Genomic DNA, 19,868 nt, shown 5'->3' on the forward strand with positions numbered 1-19,868 from the left:
GTCCATCTTTCTGTAATGACTCTTTAATTAAAAACACATTTTCCTGAACATATGAACATAATATTTATTTTAAAACACAGAAAAACAGTTCCAATATGAGATATAAATTATTTATTTTTATGTTTGATGTGCCAGTTGGTTTTATTTGGGTTTTTATCTCTGATGAAACTTTTAGAATGTCCTGCAGCACTTAAATTGTTTCATTATACAGAGACAATTTAGCTACTAATTCCTTTAAAATGAAATTAAAACATATTTTTTGGTCTGATATTGAAGCATGTCATAGGAAAAAAATACTAGTAACCCACAAATTCTATCACTTAGTAGTACAGCATTTTTAATTCCCCAAATTGCCTGTTTCCAGAGCATTAATGTGCAAAAGCTGAAAGCCAAGGGGAACTATCTAATTTAAATATTTAAAACTATTTTGGTTGTAACCTACCACATGTTACAGCTACTGTCACACAGACATTCTGCTAATTGAAATGTACATATAGACTCTGACTTCAAAGGTAAAAGAAATTCCCATTAAACAAAAAAAAAGGGCAAATCAACTGCTTCAATAGAATATTTATCAGACACATTTAAATAGGTTGTGTTCTAAAGGTCTTGGCAATTTATTTCTTATAGATGCAATGACACTACAGCACTTATTACGAAAGAAACATAATTATAACAGAGAACAAACAAGTGTAAATACCTTTTTCTCATCTTAGATTTAAGTACACCATCTCACTAACACTACTGCTACACATTATCAGCCAAAGCAAGGCTTCAGACTAGGTTGATTACAAAGCTAAGTTACCTACATGCTTAAATCTCAGAAGGAAGAGAATTTTTTCATGCAATATTGGATATTTACTTTATTCAACAGAGTAGTTAAGAAGTTTCAAAGTAAGAGGAAGTTTAAAACATTAAAATTTAGAGCTTACTAGTTTAGGAAGTTATTTGGAATCTTAATCTGAATGATTTCTATTCAAAGACACGTATATAGTAATTAAAAATATATTTTATTTGAGTGGAAAGCTTAAGCCAATTCCTGTAGAGCTGTCCTTACACAAGTAACTTCATTTATAGACAAATACATACAATTTACTATTTAAAGACAAGTAAATACTATTAACGAGCAGAATTAAATGTGAGGATTTAGAGCAGAGTAGATCCCAAATAAGAACTCTGCAGAATAGTAGATGTGAACGTGAGTTTGATGCAAAAGGATAATAAGAGGCTACTGAAAATGACAATGAAATGACAATTAATTAGTTTCTTCTTTGGAAACAGTATAGGACAACAAAAATGATGGAGAGAGATAAATTTACTACATGTACACAATATAATGGACAAAAAAAGGAAACAATTGAAAAGTAACAAAATATAATAACACTTGTCACAAAACTGTTGTGTATAGGCATCCATTATAAGACAATTCTAAAGTAGAGCCAATGGTCAAATATGTATTTAGAATATATCTTTCAGTTAACTTTTCCCTACTAATTTGTACAAGACATGTAGTGTGAAGTTTTCTCAAATATCACACATTTTACAGTGTAGCATTTCATAAAGCCATATTATAACTACATTTAACACATATTCAACACAGTGAAATCTTTATAAATTGTATTTAATTTAAACAGTTTAATAGCTCCACATTTTCATCTTCTTTAGTCAGTCAGTAGCATGCACATTATACGAATTTTAATTCCATTACACTGGATACTGACTTAAGTGCTAGAGGTTCATTTATACAATAGACATAGTTCATAGCAGTGGTTTAGTTAATCTGCCCTTCTGTGCTTTTTTCTACTGAGTTATGTAATGTTCAAAAAGCATACTTGCCTATGTGAGTTAGATCAAGGACATTCATACCTACATAACATCAGACAATTGTGGATAGCTAAAAGACTTTATTTGTTATTTTTTCTTAGGGATACTAAAGATATCTCAACAAGCTCATGCCAGTAAAGAATGATTCTTTCTGCATCTTACATGGACTTTATATACTAAGTCTCTTTGTTTTACAAGGCAAAATTTGCCCTCAAATTTTGACATGAAAAGGCTCCACATGCTCGATTCCTATATAATCTTTCTTATATTAAATAAGCACTTAAATATATTCCAATTTTTACCTGAAAAATAGGAAAAAAAAGATATCAGACCTGATAAGACAAAGTACTTAATGCCACTCAGACTATGAGCCTCAAAGTAGAAGAGTCACAGTATTTCATGGCCATAAATGAAAACATCAAAACCATATTGATTTTTATATTGTCAATTCAATTTGTTTTGTCACTCACCAGAGAACTGTAATATTTGGTTAAAAGGAGGATGGCTGACAATGAATGGGCAAAAAATATATCATCCATTCATTTGGACAGGGTTCCAAATTCACCTTCAGCATAGACATACAAAATTCATCAAAGCTGTGTTTGTGGTACTAACAGAACTTTTTGACAAATAACAACAGGCAGTTTTTAAGACAGATGCTTCTGCTTGCAGTTTAAAGTGGAACAAGTCCTGTTACTTCTAGACAGAAACCTTTGTAGCTAGGAAAATATTATTCAGTCTGAAACACATCATAACAAGATTTCATGGCTATATTACCTATCTACCTTCTAAAAAGTTGTGATCTTTTAAAACACAGAGATAGCTGTTTAACTCATGGAGGAGGAACAATTTGTTTTTGTCCAACATTTCAATCTACCAATTTTTGAAGCTTACGTCACTTGTGTCCTCTTGGATCCACAGTAATGTGAATTGTCTTTATCCAAGTGCCTAGCAAATCATTGTCACATAGAAGAAGTCGACCTTTCTTTTCAATCTATGCACTTTTCAGAAGTTATAAATCAGTTGACTTTCAAGCTCGATGAGATGGCATATGCCCTGGTTTGAAGAACAGATGGAGGCTTGGGGGAAAATTGTTTCTGCAGGCTTGCTACAAGCAGCACTGCTCCATAAAAGTGAACCATTCGCACTAATTTCTCACATAAATTATACAGGCAGGGAGCACCAGCCCATTCAGCAGAAAATCTTTCATCTAGCTTTCAGAGGTCATTTAGCAAATTTAAATTAAAGTTATTTCTGATACATGGCTGGGTTTTCATCCCATATACTTTCAAGAGATGGCAATTTACATCAAATAAAGGGATGGCTTTAATTGTGTATGTGGGGAAAAAGGAATAGTAAATTAACTGCCATAGTATTACTGTTTTCTAAAATCCCACTAAAAGATGCAACTATTAATTAGCCACAGAGGAATTAACAATTGAAATGTGGCAGCTCTCTACTACAAGAATCAGGTGAACTGTCAGTGCTTTTTGCAAGGCCTGTTTCAGATTTTGGCTGAACGCTAGCATCCAAATTCAGCATTGATGTTCTTGAAACAAAGAAAATCTGATTCATATCTAAGAGAACATTAATATTTTCCCCTTGGAAAGATTCTTCTGTTAAACAAATGAACATCTCATTTTTTCAGTAAATATGGTACTTTATCTGAATATTGAGAAAGAACATTTCAATAGATTTTTCAAATATAATTATGAAAGGAGTGGAAAAGACTAGAAAACAGTTTAAAAAAAAACTCATAGTAATATTCAGAATTCTGTGATCCACAACTAGTATGCGGAAAAGATGGCACTGAGTAGCCTTTGACTAATACAGCATTTTACAGAAGATATTATCTTAAATGTATAAACTAAAAGCAAGCAATGAGAACATTGATAAGTACTGAAATAGCTACTTTCAGTTTTCTGACATTTCATAAAAACTGATTTGGTGGAGTCTTTTGAAACAGTATTTTGATAAGATTCATTTTGTATCACTAATATCACTTTTTTTCACCTATTAAATGTAAACAAAGTTACACTATTACATATAAACATAATCAGATACTAACTAAAACTTCTTAGATACAAGATAAAGATTTAAGTTGATTCTATCAAAAGTACGACCATCACTTTTATAACTTCTATAAAGCATTCAGCAATCAGATGGCTGTTCAGAAATGGATTGCTTTGAGAATCAAGGTTGAAAAAAAACTAATGGATCAGTAAGAAAAGTTTTAATATCACAGGCAGAAAAATGGAAAAAAGAATGAATAATATTTAGCTATGGCAATAAGGACCCCATTTTAATGGATCAATTGGAGTATGTTTTAATCCATAGAAAAGAGATAGTATTTATTCTAGTGATCTTTTATATAATTTCAGGGCACAGAGGGGGTATAATACTTACATTATACCGCTTAAGAGATTTAAAAGTAAAGGAGAATCAGATCAGAGATACTGGGACATGTCTATATTTTAGTATTATTTAGCATTTTTTTTAAAGGAAACTAGAAGAATAGAACTGTGATTACAGGTTTAATCTTTAAGAAAAAATTGCATGTACATCAGCAACGAAAGCAGTTAGATAGTAATCAGTTGGCCACTAGTAAAACAGTCACAAAGAATTAGGAATCAGATTTGTCTAAACACACACTTATGATTACCTCATGAATGTACATACTTGTTTCAGTAAGTCATACTGAGAGACTATAAATAATTTCAGATTCAAGATGCAACATGATGCTGCATTTTGGGTTCTAAAGGAATAATTCTTTCTTGTAACCATGTACACCTCAGACAACCAGGTTCTATACTACTTATTTTTTCTGATTATTTTCTAAACTATTTCTTCACTTTAAATCTATTGGCATCTTTTTATTTTTCAGAGGAGGCATTTTAGAATTTATGTCTCCAAGACCATTTCTTTACATCAACTTACATTTCTAATCTCTCTAAATTATTACATATTATTTCTGGATTAAGAAATTCCTGCTTCAAATTACTCTCACTTAAATTCACACTGCAATTTTCTGTCATATCAACACAATTGTATTGGGATAGACGTAAACAAGATCACTGAAATGATTTTTTAAAAAAAAGTCCTCAGAGAATGGTAAATAGAAGTCAATTATAGAAGAAAACACTGAACTATGTCCTAAAACATTCGTGAAGACATGAAATATAATAGAATACTGGCATCACTCTGTGCTGTAATTGTGGCTAATTGTAATACGTGGCTATCCTTCTTTGTATACAATCTGCAAAAACATTTATTCTGCATGACAATATTTTTGATGGATTTAAATGTTTTCCTCAATATGACATTTGTTATTAAGAAGGTATTAAAGAGTTTAGCAAAGAACAGAAGCCTATATATATATACATATATATATGAAAATTAATTCAAAAGAAAAACATTTTTCATAGCCATATAGTTCTCTTATCTGAGAGATATCTGAAGTCTCATCTCCATGTTGAAAGAAAAATAGTTTTACGATACTTCATAAGATACTTCATCCCTCTCACATTCCTCACTGATGTTTTTTTTCCTTCATCAACACATGGCTTTAACATTATGGACCCTTTTGTACTGAAAGTTCACAGGACCGTGAAGACATTGTTAATTGAAAAAAGGATACCCAATTCTTCAGTGAGTTAGTGAGATACATTTACTCACAGAGATTTCAGGTTAGTATCAGTGCCAGTATCATGTATGTTTTAGGAACAGAGAGAAGAAATGCAAAAAAACTGGACCTTCCCTTTCTGATGGGAATAAGCTACTAAATCCTCTAACTCCTGGAATCATATCTCACTTCAATAAATGACAAAATATTAATGGGGTCACTCTGTAAGGTAAATGAACACACTCTAACTTTTATTAGATTTAAATTTTGGGAAGTCTTCCTAAGGCTAACTAAAGTCTATAAATGAAACAAAATACATTAAGTGCTTTTTCATGCGCATTAATTGAAAATTAATGCTACAGAAATGAAAAATACTGAGCAATATTGCTTAGGAGCTGTGCACCCTATCTCTTTCAACTATAGTAGTTGCTGCAGTAAACTATATTACCTCTTGTTTAAAATGTACCCCTTAGTCAGAAACGGTTAAACTTCATGAAAAGAAAACAAAATGACAACAAACACACAAACCCCATAGCAGCCATTTTAGAGGTTGGGAGAAAAGATTTTTCTAGCCACTGGATATAGGTGCCAGTTTAATCACAGCAACTCAGAATTTTATAGGCTAACATACAACAGACAGATGAAACCAAATTAGGGATGAGAGGTGCGAACAAAAATTACAGTTCTGTGGCACATTCAGATTGCTTGTGGTCCCTGTTCCCAGAAACAACCTTCAATAGTCTACACAAGAAAAAAATCAGATGTCTCATGCAAACACATGACATTAATGGCAGGAGAACAGTCTTCTGTCCCTGCATCTAGTTTCTATCACCAAGAAGTCATTTCGGTGTCAAAGCTTACAAAAGCCTCTGAAAAACATAAACTATGTAGGAAAGAGGATGAACAGAAATTATAATGATAAAGTTCACATCCTCAATGAAAATAGCTATAGCTACACTGGAAATAAACAAAAAAAATAAAAATTCAGAAAGGAGACAAATAATATTCATTTTGACATTTTTGCTTGATGAAGAATTTTGTAGTTTTGAAATAGATTCTCTTTGAAATGGCTAAAATTATTTTGAAGGATAGTGGCTTTTTTCTTCCACAGAGAAATATCTTTCATGATTAACCCGATTCCCAAACAAGTGATTTTTCAAACATTCTGATGACTTTCTCTAAGATACAGAAAGACTGCATTTCAAACACATTCTTAAAAATTCAGAAATACTTCCTTGGATTATCAGCTTCCTTAGTCTAAGGTTTAATTGCATTCTGACCTTCTTTAACTCATTATATTTTAAAATGGAAGTCCTTTTCAAGAACGGAGCAGTGAGATTTTATAATTCATAGCTCAGTATGAAATTGTGCAAAAGAATATATTACTACATTTGTTTAAAGAAAATTGTGAGTTAAAAGAGAACTTAAGGATCCTAAACAAGTAGTCAGAGGACTTATGAGATAAACACTCCAGCCACATTCTTTGTCTAAAAAAATTACTTTCCACTACCATCTAATTCTAAATTAACAGCAATTTATATTCTGAACTTTTATATTTGATCCACATCACAGACACACTTTCAAACCATGCAATTATTATCCATTCTTTGTTACTGGACAAAATCAAATGCTTCAAATTTGGAAAGAATCTTGAACATTAGTTGAGTTGTTCAACCTAAAAAGTTTGTTTACAGTTCTCAAAAGCTATTACTTTATCCAAAAATATGAGTACTATGTATTTGCATCAATTATAAGGTACTACAGATGTATTTAGCAACCACACTGGGTTAATCAAATCAAAGAATTTAAATTAGATGTTCAAATATTTTACTGAGTGTGTGAATTTAGCAAAGAAATTCACTGACTGCCAGTAGACTTCCTGAGTGGGATGAATATTTTGAATTCATTTTCTATGAATTCTTTTACTTAAATTGTATTCAAAATCAGAAAATATTCTCGTGAATTACAGAGGTGGTGAATTTTCACCAACATAATTCACAAAGCATTCTTCATATTTACTTCCTGATAAATATGAAAATACAATTTTTCTCCATTTCTGAAAATGAAGATTAAAAACACCAAAACAGTCATGCCTTCTTATGGAAATAAACTCAATTACAGCTTTTAACATCAGACCATTTAAATTCAAAATTATCAGAATGTTTAAAATTCTTTTTCTTTCTTTCTTGAGGTGATATTCCTTAAAGACAGAGTTAATTTCCTGAACTTGTTATCATGATTTACTAAGATTATATTGTAACCATATTTTATGCATTCATTTTTTTCCTTCCATTGAGTCAAAACAGGTTTATTTGGATTTGTAATAATAATTAAAGAGCTGATTGTAGAAATTATGTAGCATAATATGGCAACTTATCAGCCAGGATGCCAGTATGAATTTCTAAGCCTGAACACTTTGGTTGAAAAATCACATGGAAACCAGATCTCGCTGCAATAACCCTGTAACTTGAATCTAATTTGCTTTGCTTCTTATTTTAAGAAAAGGATCTTATGTAAGCACTGTCATTGCAGGCAAAGTTTAATCTCATCAAAATTTACGAATAATTTACAGTAAAAATGCTTCTTTCTAAATTTTGTCCATTTTGGAAATAATTAAGCTAATATCCCAGTAAGAATTATTATTTCAGAATCAGAAAATCAACACATAAAGGTATTCACTAGTTCAGAACTTAAAATTTATATCTTGTCTGGGTCTACAGTAATAATTATTCTTAGCTAGTCCTTACAGGAAATTAATCACGTGTTTAAAATAAGGGGGAGCCAGAACTGTTACAAAATCCAGGGTCATTTATGTATAATAGCAGAAGTTTTTTGTAAGTTAAGACAATTTATGGATGTTCAAAGATTTCAAATTTTTCTCTTCCACCGAAAAATGACTCTTCCACAGAGTCACAATATAGCGAATAGTAAAGAGTTTTCAAAACATTATGTAATGTCTGATAATTATGACCATTTTGTTTTGTTTCAGTAATTATGAAAAGCCGATCAGAAAAACCCACTGCATGTATTTAACGAACGAAAAAAATCCTGTAGTATTTTCCTTTGTCAGAATAAATCATATTTCTGAGACCCCCCTTGCATTTTTTCTCATGCACCACTGGGTATCCAAGTTAACAAAAGTCAAATGAACCATGATATAAATAGCATATAAATAAATAAATGAAAGAAAAAAAACAAACAACACATCGGAATAAAACAATAATATCATGCAGTGATTTCAGGATTAAAATAACAGTTATATTTTCTTTCACTAGAACAATTTAACTCATACAAATATAGTTTAGACAAGATATTTTAAAGCATTTTCCTAGACATATTAGTAAAATGTTTTTTTTTTCTTCATGAATTTAAGCAGTATGGAGTAAAATATATTTCTAGAATGATTGAATCAAGTTTACAAATAAATATGATGAATGAGAGAAAATGAGCCATTAGATGTATGTTAGCTATTTTGATTATTTTCATGTTATTGAAGCAAGTAAAAAATACTGACATTTACTTTATCTGCATCTTAAAATAGTAACTAATGATGAACAACATTCTCAGCCCCTAGCAGAAGCATGCAGGACTTCAGAAGCTATGTAGCCTAAAGTTTGAGCTAGAAAACTTCTATTTGCCTTCTACATCTTTTTAAGATGCACAATAATCAATGATGGTTGTGTGCCAAATTAAACAATAGCCCCAAGTAATTCTACTATCTCAGTATTGTTTTCTTGAGTGCCTGCCACAAAACTCAGTCTAGATTGATCCGTGAATAAATCAAGTGGATTGGAATAAGGGAAATAAGTTTGGGCCCTGCCATGTTGATGATAAAAGAATGGAACAGTGCACTACTACACTGCCTTCTTAGATGCATGCTGAAGTAGTGATAATTTGTTTTGAAAGAGAGGATGAACAGCAATACCAGAGGTAGCTGTTTCATGACATAAGAGCCTTAGGTCTCACTATCTACATGACAATGTGTTACTGTGGTAGGTGGGTATTAGGAAAAAAACTGGAGTGATTAGATTACAAATTGCAATAAGAAAAAAATCCTGCTGGGTTGTTCACCAGAGATTCTATATTGTGATTGTCTTCAGGTAGTAAGTATATCTTCAAACAACTCAAACTGCCAGATACAGGAACAAACACTTATTCTAGTTGCTCAGCTTTAGTTTGAAGGCTCAGAAAGTTAGTTAGCAAGAAGTCAATTAAGTAGCCAGTAGCATCATCAAGTAGAATGTTAATCCTTATAATGGAAGTATGTACACCAAATAGCAGTTAAAATGAGGTTAAATGTATCTCTCAATCCAATCTTGAGAAATCAGAAATTATAATGCCTCAGGAAAAAAAACCTGAATTCTACAGATTATTGCATGTTTGCAAATCATCATTGACTCTTACTGGGTGACGAAAGATTGGAATGGAAACTTAAACTGTAAACCTGTGAACTTTAATCCAGAGAAATCATGATTACAGTTGTCTAAAGGACCGATGCAATGGAATCTCATTATGATAAGAGATTAGTTGCAAGAACTATTAATTGATCCTTGTGCTAATTTAGCATTGTTACTGCTAACAATACTTTCTCACAGTACAAATCCCCATTCTATACTTAAATACACAAAAAAGCTGTCTTAAATCGTAGTTACTAACAAATTATACAGCAACACTTACTACAGCAAAGGTCAAATCCCATTGACATCATTAGCAGCAGAATCAGTTATGAGATTGCAAAATTTCTCCCATTTTATTGAATTAACAAAGCTACACATGTAAATTCTATATCATTTTCTCTACATGAAAAATTTTAAATATTCTATAAATCTGATATATTATTTTCATATGTACCACGTTATTTTCTTTAACTATCATTGCTTTCAGTGAAATCTTATTCTAGTACAATAAACAACACAAAAAAGAATAATTCACGACAACAAAAATAATTAAATAGTAGGAGCAGGTTAAAGATCAGCATTCATTTTTAAAATTAAATTCAAAAGTCTGCAGTGGTTACTTAGAAGATTGGCAAGTTTTACAAATAACATCACCAACCCTTTTAGAGAGAAACACAGCCGCATTAGAATGGAGTCATTAGGCAATACATTTATTTTGAAGCCAATTAACCTTTTGTCAGAGAAATGTCGTAGCTGTAATGGTTTCAGCAGTGGAGGTCAGCCTCTAACAGGGGCACGTATGACAGCGATTACGCTGTCTGACATATGCTGTAGACTGAGAGTACAGCTGTGGAATGAGAATCTGCCTTCGTTTGTATTCTGCTCTGCATTTTCAGGGAGCAGGCAATCTTGACCTATCCATTTAGGTAATTAAAGCTTCTATTTGGAAGTGTCCTGCAGGAAGGTGAAATTTGGGGTAGATAAATGGCTGCTGCTCAGTGAAACCAACCACTTCCATCATTTGATGGACTGCCTGAAATAGGCTGCATTGCCAGGTCCTCATAAAAAGAGAGATGAATTGGGCAGGAGGCAATTCTCTAAGGCAAAGCAACTCTGTCATCTTGCTTTTTGCAGCATATAATTTAATTGTTAGCCAAGGTAGACAGCTGAATCAAGAGCCTTTTTTTTTTTTTTTTTTTTTTTACAGCTTCCACACCATCTTCCATTTTCTAAGAAACTTCAGTTTGTTTACTTCCGAGACAACTATTTTTTGACAATTAGAGATGTCACTTCAACAAGCTCATGTGGCTATCAAAGGCATGCTATGACTTACCTTCCATGCTATTCTATTCCCTTTCGTATCATGCTCAACAGCAATGGGGAAGTCTCCTCGTTCATAAAACTTGCGAAATGCTGTGGGCTTTGTTGGTCTCTCTTTAAACGCTCCTGCAAGTGGGGGTCCCCTTACCTTAAAACAGAAACAAACAAATTCTACCATAATTTCATGATAATACATTTTTAGAAAAAGCTTATATGACTTTACACAGAAAGAAATAAAAACCTCACTGATCTCCCAAATTTGTTTGCAACCGTCTTTACAAGTTTCACTACCTGCTCCTTTTTTGTTTGTTTACCAATTTCATTCTCCCCCATAAAAACTTTGTATTTCTTTGTGGCCACCTCAGTTCCTGCAGAATTTTTAATACAAAAACATCAAAAATACATTTACATAATAAAGTACAAGTTCTTGTAAAATCAAGCATTTTCCTCGAGAAATATTCTTCTTTCAATCGTTTCTTTATAGAAGTCATTTGGCTTGGTTTCTATCTAATACAGCTGTCTTGTCTTACCATTGTCTTTCTTTGACCTACTTCACTAGATCGTTTCCTCAGCTCCTCTGCATATGGCTTTCATATGACTTCCAGCCCCTTAGTATTGGCCTTTCAGTAGCGAAAGGGGAGCTACAGGAAACAGAGACAGACTCTTTATCGGGGTCTGTGGTGATAGCACAAGTGAAAATGGTTTCAAGGTCAGAGGGGAGATTTAGGTTAGATATAAGAAAAAAATCTTCTACAGTGAGGATGGTGAGGCACTGGATCAAGTTACCTAGTGCTGTGGTTGATGGCTTGTCCCTGGAGACTGGAAAGGCTGGATAAGGTCCTGGGCAACCTGATCTAGCTGTGGATGTCCCCGTTCATTGCAGAGGAGTTGTACTAGATGGCCTTCAGAGATCTTTTTCAACTCTAAGGATTCTAGAATTCTATGATAAATGGTTGAAAACCTAGAAGAAGTGGAAGAGTCTACTCCTAAATCACTCCACTCTGCCTTTGTTGCCTTGGAAGAATATCTGATTCAGCTAAGGAACCAAGCGGAACTGTGTCTGGTCAGTGTACCATGTAGCCTGAGTGCCTGAATGACAGTCCGATTCTAAAATGTCCACAAAGGAACTTTTTTTCTCAGCCAAACTTAGTAGTAACAGTAACTGAAAACCAGCACAAAGATAACAGAATTTCTAATACTTAGAAGAAATCTACTGTTTAAACTAATTAACAAAGCTAATTTCAAATGCTAGAAGAGACTAAGAGAGCTAACGTAATCTCAAATGACCTTGACGATTACTCCCTGAGAAATTCTTGTCCGTTTTTTCTTTTTTTTTTTTTAATTTTATAGCAATGTCTGAGATAAGGACTGCCTACAATTCTCTCCATATCTCTTTCTTCAAAAATGCCACTGTGACTTGCTGCTTTTTATAATATAAAAAGCATCATTTTCAAAAAAAGGCAAGAGCTTCAAGGACTGTAACTCATACCCAGCATTTTGTATCATTCTAATTCTCTTATTATATGTTTCTATGTCTGTCTTCAATGACCTTGATGTTAGTTTCTAGCAGTACATTCAGTGTTTCAGTGAACAGAACACAAGCATGTGATATTCTTTGCTTCACTTGCGCTATTCTGTAATTTAACTGTGGCAACCAAGATCAAAACTTGACTTTGCAATTTTTTTCCTTCAACATATTTTACTATTTTTTACAACTCATAAGACTGACACAGTGTGACTGACCAGTGATATGTGTATACCATACTTTAATGCAAATTGTTTAAACTAGGGCTTCTAAACTGTGACAAACTGCTGTATAGCGCTATCACCTATAGACCATGCCTAGTGAAAATAGATTTGATATGCATACATATGTAATACTCCTTAGTAAACATATCTGCAACAGTAGAGCATAACACTCTGAGAAAAGCACTTGAAACAGATGTGAATAAATCTACGCTTGTTGTTCTGTAGAGGCCCAATTTGTTCTGTGCCATCAGGATAGGTGCTTTCACTTTTCTTTAGATTTTTTTAATGCTCCATCCATGCATTTTTCCAATATTGGTGTGATCTTCATACATTCTTTAAGACGTGTGTTTCCATAAAGTATTAGGAGTCACCGTTCTAATTAAATTTTAACTTACATTATTGATAAAGAATACATTGTCTTGCTTACATGAGCTAAAATATTAATTATTTTTGGCAGACTATCATCATTAGAGGTAGAAAAAGCAAGCCCAAACTACATCTTATCTGAAAACAAAAATTATTCTTCCTAATTAATTTTAGTAGTTTTGGTATGAACTTTTATCTACTGCACTTCTATAAATTTTCTGGTAGACAAGCTTGTGTTAATTCAACTTCTTCATATTCTTCATTCAGAAACAAAAAAACTAGAGGAATAAAAAGATCTTGATCATCAAACACACTTCTTTATTATTCCTCTAATATTTCTGACCTATAAAATGTGTTTAAAAAATTGTCAAGAAATTTTTACTGCTGAAATGCTATTATATATTATCCTTATTTCAATAGTTAGAAATCACATTTTAAGTAGTATGCCTACTCTGATCTGCCAACTCAAAAAACCAAAGTAAGCAAACAAACATATATGGTACGTTTAAAAGAGTTTCAGAGAAGAACAATGTCTGAAGTTACAGAATGACTTTTACATAAATATAATGTCAGGAAAATGATTACTAAGGAGAAATAAAAGCAAATCACTGCTTCACAGAGAGAATGAATAGGAACTGATTTTCCATTGTTTCCCTCACTAAGAGTACAGAACATGAAAACAAGCCATTAAGTGAAAAATTTGGAACAAAGAAAAATGATTATGTATTCATGCAGCAACTCATGGATTTATGGAACTCCTTGCACAAATTCAGTGGTGAGACTTCTTGAAGTTTCTGTGTGTTCAAGATGTAACTGGAAAAGCTGATAAAAAAGAAATATATTCAAGCTTACCAAATCCACAGAATCAGCGATGAGAAACACAGTTGGTAGTACCTTTTCACACCACACAGAAATAGTTTTTCTGGTAGACCTCCTAGCATTATGTTTAGTTTCTCACAGTCACAATAGACTGGCAACTCATAGTTATCCTTTGATTAATGACAGTAACCATCTTTCACTATAGACAAGCACAATGTTAATAATATAACTTATTATCATTAATTTTAAGTGCGTTACTCTGTACTTCGTACTATTATATTTAATTTCAATTCTGCCACACCAGTTATGAAAGCTTTCTACTTCTATTTTTGTGACACTCTAATCTTAATCTATTTTAATAACTACTCCAAACATAGAATCAACTGTAGATTTCATTATATAATCCTTTTTTTTTTTTTTTTTTTTCCAGATCACTTATGAAAATATTGAATTAGGTTTGCTTGAGGAAAAATAAAGGCATATAATTGACTTTTTTATAATTCCCAATTTATCTGCATTTATTTCATATATTTATTTTCCTATATAGAAATTGAAGATGAGGCTTCCTTTTCTTCTCTATTTGCAGACAATCACAGTACAGGCATTTTGATAATGAATTTGGATCAGTAGATATAAGAAGTAATAAAAGAGAAACAATTAAAATCTGGAGCACAGTAAACACAGGGAGAAACAGTTGCATAATCTTTAGATCAGTCAATTTCTTCAGGACAAAACACCAACTCTATGTCTCTTTTGCTTTTCATAGAGAAGACACGTTTATCACAATAGATTATTGTTGAAAAATATTTTCTAACATGTATCTGACAATTTCTAATGTCTCTTTTTCTCATGCAGATTTAGCATTTTGTTATGTACATCTCAATTAGGACCTTCCAAGCTGCAATGATTTCCCTATAATTTTAAGGAAAAATACAGAAATCAAAGGGATACATTCTAATGATCCTGGTGCTCTTCAGAGGACCCTTCCAAATGTGACTTCTATGCAATTTTATGTTTCTAAGTAAAATATACAAAAATATATTGTGTCTTTACTTTTCATAATTAGCTTAACTTTCCATTATTGACTAAAAAAAAAAAAAAAAAAAACACCTAAAACATTCTGAAAGTATTCAGTTTATTGGAAAAAGCAGTAACAAACAGTACCTTCATCAGCCTAATAAAAGTATTTCATTGCAATGTAGTTAGAAAGACTAAGACTAGAGTTCCAGTTAATTAAAGGCTAATATTCATGATGGCAAAGTATATGAAGCAATAAACAGCTGCTGAGGTTCATTAAATGCCAAAGAGAAGTTAAACAATTTGATAATTGCAAAACTAATTTATTGTAGTGCTACTGAGCTATACAACAAGATAAAAACTACAAGCCATTATACAAAAAATGAAAAATATTTTTTTCATGGACTCACGGGCATTTTAAGCCATTTTATCAGGTTGCATTCTTAGACATCACTGATGGCACACTAGGAAAATGTGAACAAAAATTATTTGAAGTCAACTTTAAATAGTAATTAATTATCTAAGACTCAAACTGCCTAAATTTCTAAATGATTATCAAATGATGCATGCTCAGGAGCCTAACTATGTACCTGCATAGGATGACTGGTGATTTTCTTGAAAATTTGTGTAGTTTCATGGGCAGTTGAAGTCAGACAAAAATTGTCAATGAACTGAGATGTCTTGCCATAAATCAAGCACTTCATTGGATGCTATCTCAATCTACTGCTGCCATTAAAAACCACAAGATTTGGCTTAGGTATTCAGAGGACCATATCAGAAACAAAGACGTTTTTACATTTTTTTAATTTTCTTCTGTTAGGTTGATTTGTTAAGTATTAGTGGTTTACTGGGAAGTTTTATGAAAAATTTGGATAGCACAAGAGAAGGAGCAGCACTGAGTATGACAGAAGGAAATGGTTGACTACTTCTTCAAGGAATGGTGCTGAATTTACACTGAGCATCGAAAATTAATTGGATACAGTTTCCTATCTGCCTATGCAGACATAAGTCGTAGTACTCCAAGCAGTAGTCGATAATTGTTCAAGAGTTGTGTGAAAAATAAAAAGATGTACTTCCTAAAAGTAGAGATCTCACTGATTTTATATAATCATTCATGAATTTAAAAAAAGTATGACCAAAATTCTCATAATCAAATTTAATAGTTCAAACACTTTTGATTAATCCAGCTTAATGCATTTAGATGACAATGGGAAGACTGAAAAAAAATAATCCTGCTCTTAGTCAGTTGACTTCCTTATGGTAAGACTGGAATTGAATCTGATCTTCTTGTGGTTTTTATTCCCACAAAATTAATTTATAATACTTATTTTTGAAGCTACAGGGATCAGAATTCATGTGACCACCCAACTTTCTTGCCTAAAACATGCTTGAAGTCTTTCCTGAAAATATAGTACTGCATGATCAACTGGGATACTGATAGTTTTTCAAAAATAAAATAATAAATTTTATTTCTTTCTACCCAAACTGAAAAATGCATTTGTATTAAATTGTACTATATACAGGGAATGGAGTCTACCGCTACATGCTGCTTATATCTAGGGCAGATATAAACAATTTCATTCACAAAGTGTTTGTACCACTCACTGTCGGGATCTTAGCATCAGTCTTCTCTTGTACTGCTGTTAAACTAACATCCTACATTGGCTAATGCAGCATAGTCCCACTAGTAACTCATTCATTTCCCCCAAAGGAAGTGTCACCATTCTTTTTCTTGTGTACTGGAACCAGAAGCTGCTGACAAATCACAGAATCATTGGCATTGAAAGAACCTCTGGAGATCATCTTGTCCAATTCCCCTGATAAAGCAGGTTCCCTAGCAATCCAGATGGGTTTTGAATATCCGCAGAGGTGACTCTATAACCTCTCTGGGAAGCTTATTCCAGAGCTCTGTAATCCTCAAAATACAGTTTTCCCTCATGTTCATACAGAATTATCAATGCTTCAGTTTTTGCCCATTGTCCCTCTGTCACTGGATAATGCTAAAAATAACCTGTTCACTTGTATCCCATTAGATATTTCTAAGCATTAATAAGATCCCCTCCCAGACTTCTACAGGTTAAACAGTCCCAGGTCTCTCAGCCTTTTGTCATAAGGGAGATGTTCCAGGTCCCTAAACATCTTTGCATCCCTCTGCTGGACTCTCTCTAGAAGTTCTCTGTCTTACTTGAACTGAGGAGCCCAGAACTGGACACAGTACTCCAGACGTGGCCTCACCAGAGCAGAGCGGATGACCTCCTTCAACCTGTTAGCCACATCTTTTAAATTCACCCGAGAATACCATTGGCTTTCTTGGCCAGAAGGGCACACTGCTGGCTCACAGTCAACCAGTTATCCACTACAATGCTCAAGTCCTTCTCTGCAGAGTGCCTCTCCAGCATATCATCCCCTAACCTGTACTGATAAAGGCAGTTATTCCTCCCCACATACAGTACTCCACAGTTATCTTTACTGAACCTCATAAGTCCTTCTTCGCTCAGCTCTCCAGCCTGTCCAGGTCTTGCTGAATAGCAGCACAACCTTCTTCTATGTCAGTCACTCTTCTCAGCTTTGTATCATCAGCAGAGTTGCTGAGGATGCATTCTATCCCTCCATCCAGCTCACTGATGATGTTGAACAAGACCACATCCAGCTCAAAAGCCTGCATAACACTGCTAGATACAGGTGCCCAACTAGACTGTGCCGCTGATTACAGCCCTCTGAGCTCTGCCAGTCAGTGAGTTCTCATTCCACCTCACTGTTCACTCATCTATCCCACACTTCCTAAGTTTACCTACAAGGACGTTACTGAAAATGGAGTCAAATCTTAATATAAACTTCATGTAAAATGCATGATACATTAAGTCAAATAAATTGCACCATGTAATGAAAAACTACTCAAGTTAGGAAGAATAAAGATCAAATAATACACCTAACATGATACAGTGCTTGGTTGACATTCAAAGCTATACTAGAATCCCCAGTGGGAGGGTCCTCATCCATGTAGCATGATAAAGCTTTTTAACTTGCCCACTAAGGGCAAGTTGCGCAACACTGCTTAATAACAACTCACATTCAGGGAGAAAAACTAGGTTCAAAAGTCATGAGCTGCAGAGTTTCCTTTTTTGGAGTCAGCAAGCATAATAAGTACCTTCAGTAGTTCGATACTTTTACCACACAGAAACCTGTCATATTAACCAGCATACAGTTACCTACCAACACAGCAGAAAAAATGTGTTATTGTAGTTGTTTTTGTGTGTGACATTTCTACATCTCTCTCTAATAAATATAATACTAATTATTATTACTAACGTTAGTAATTTTGAAGACTTGGAAACAAAAAACTTGGCCAAAGTTAACAATTACAGTCTGCACAGGGCATCCCCAGGAGAGCCTACCTTGGCTGACAATAAGCCTGTTCAGCTATGTCTTCATTTATTGATCCTAATTTGATTAGATACTATAGGCAGATAATACATGCTACAATCCTGTTTTGATTTTGCTATACAGACATACCCAAAATCAGATAAGAAACTTCAAATGATAGTAGAGTCATAGAAAGACATCCCAATAGATACGGTGAGTTCCATATAAATTCCTTTTATTTAATATCAATATCACAAGCAGTCAATATCAAAAGAGCACAATCCATCAATGTGTATCAGACAAAAGCTTTATATACGCAAAAAGAAACTCGGGAGAGATTTCTTCACATGCGCCACTCTTGATGTGCTTTAAATGGTGCCACATCTAAGGCTAGAAATCTTGCTTCTGGGGCTACTGCACAAATCTGGACAACAGATCAAAGCACATCCCATAGCTTCAAAAGTCAAAATGTGAGAAATCAATCTCAAGACCCCCAAATGAAACTTTTGATAGAGGTCAGCAAACATTACAAATACTTCTAAAGCACCAGAACTTGAAAGAAAAAACAGATGTGATTTTGTACAAGATATTGTATCTCATTATTGCCTTGAGACACTGCTGAAAGGAAGTCAAAAGCTGCATACAGAATTACTCTATTTCGTCACCTCAGAAATGTTAGTTTTAATTGGGAAAAAGATAAGTTGTTTAGATAAACCAGAATTGGTCTATATTACAAATATCTGTACATCACTCTGTCCTCAAAAGGTACTCTACCTCTTCTCCACCTCCATTCTGTGGTGAGTATTTGGTATCACTGTTAGAGAATTTGGATCATTATTAGTGATTGGTGGATGGTTGGACTGGGTGATCCCATGGGTCTTTTCCAACCTTGGTAATTCTATGATTCTATGATTTCATGTCATTACAATTTCTCTCCTTACATTTGCCAAGCAATCTCCCTTAACATAAAGGAAGAACTCAGATAATTGACAACTGCTAAATATTTCTTCCTCTCCTGTCAGTCTGCAGATGAATACAGGTTTTGCTATTGTTTCATTTTCTTTGTCTCACAAAACTTTCCACTTAATCTGGGAGTCATACATTTTTCTTGATTGTGGAGATTTTTCCATTCACATTCTAATGTTTAGAAAAATATGCAAATATTGACACAATTAATTTATAAATGTTTCAGGTGGTATCACAAGTGTCCTTTTGAAGTGAACCTCATGCTCATCCCCAGTTATGGCACTCTGGTTCACATTATGAAGCGGTTCCTAAGAGAATAAACTGGAATCCTTCCAGACAACAGTCAATCAAAATGAAGGAAATACTGTAACACGTAAAACATCATATCCTCAGCATCAGTTCTTTTCCTTCTGTTATCCCTTCCC

At 33.4% G+C, this 19,868-nt stretch overlaps 1 protein-coding gene across 4 annotated transcripts in view; it reads right to left on the reverse strand.

The window, feature by feature from the left end:
- The window catches only part of PACRG (parkin coregulated), a 190,621-nt gene that overhangs the window by 140,578 nt on the left and 30,175 nt on the right, over positions 1-19,868 (reverse strand). For 3 of the 4 annotated variants that reach the window (XM_031612709.2, XM_031612717.2, XM_031612701.2), the window contains exon 3: positions 11,177-11,311. The exons of the other annotated variant lie outside the window; for it this stretch is intronic. In XM_031612709.2, coding sequence (XP_031468569.1) covers positions 11,177-11,311 — 135 coding nt within the window. The remainder of the gene's footprint in view (positions 1-11,176; positions 11,312-19,868) is intronic. 4 annotated transcript variants of the gene reach the window in all.

This window comes from Phasianus colchicus, chromosome 2, assembly GCF_987193195.1.
Source record: "Phasianus colchicus chromosome 2, bPhaCol1.hap1.1, whole genome shotgun sequence".
In the NCBI taxonomy this organism is placed as follows: domain Eukaryota; kingdom Metazoa; phylum Chordata; class Aves; order Galliformes; family Phasianidae; genus Phasianus; species Phasianus colchicus.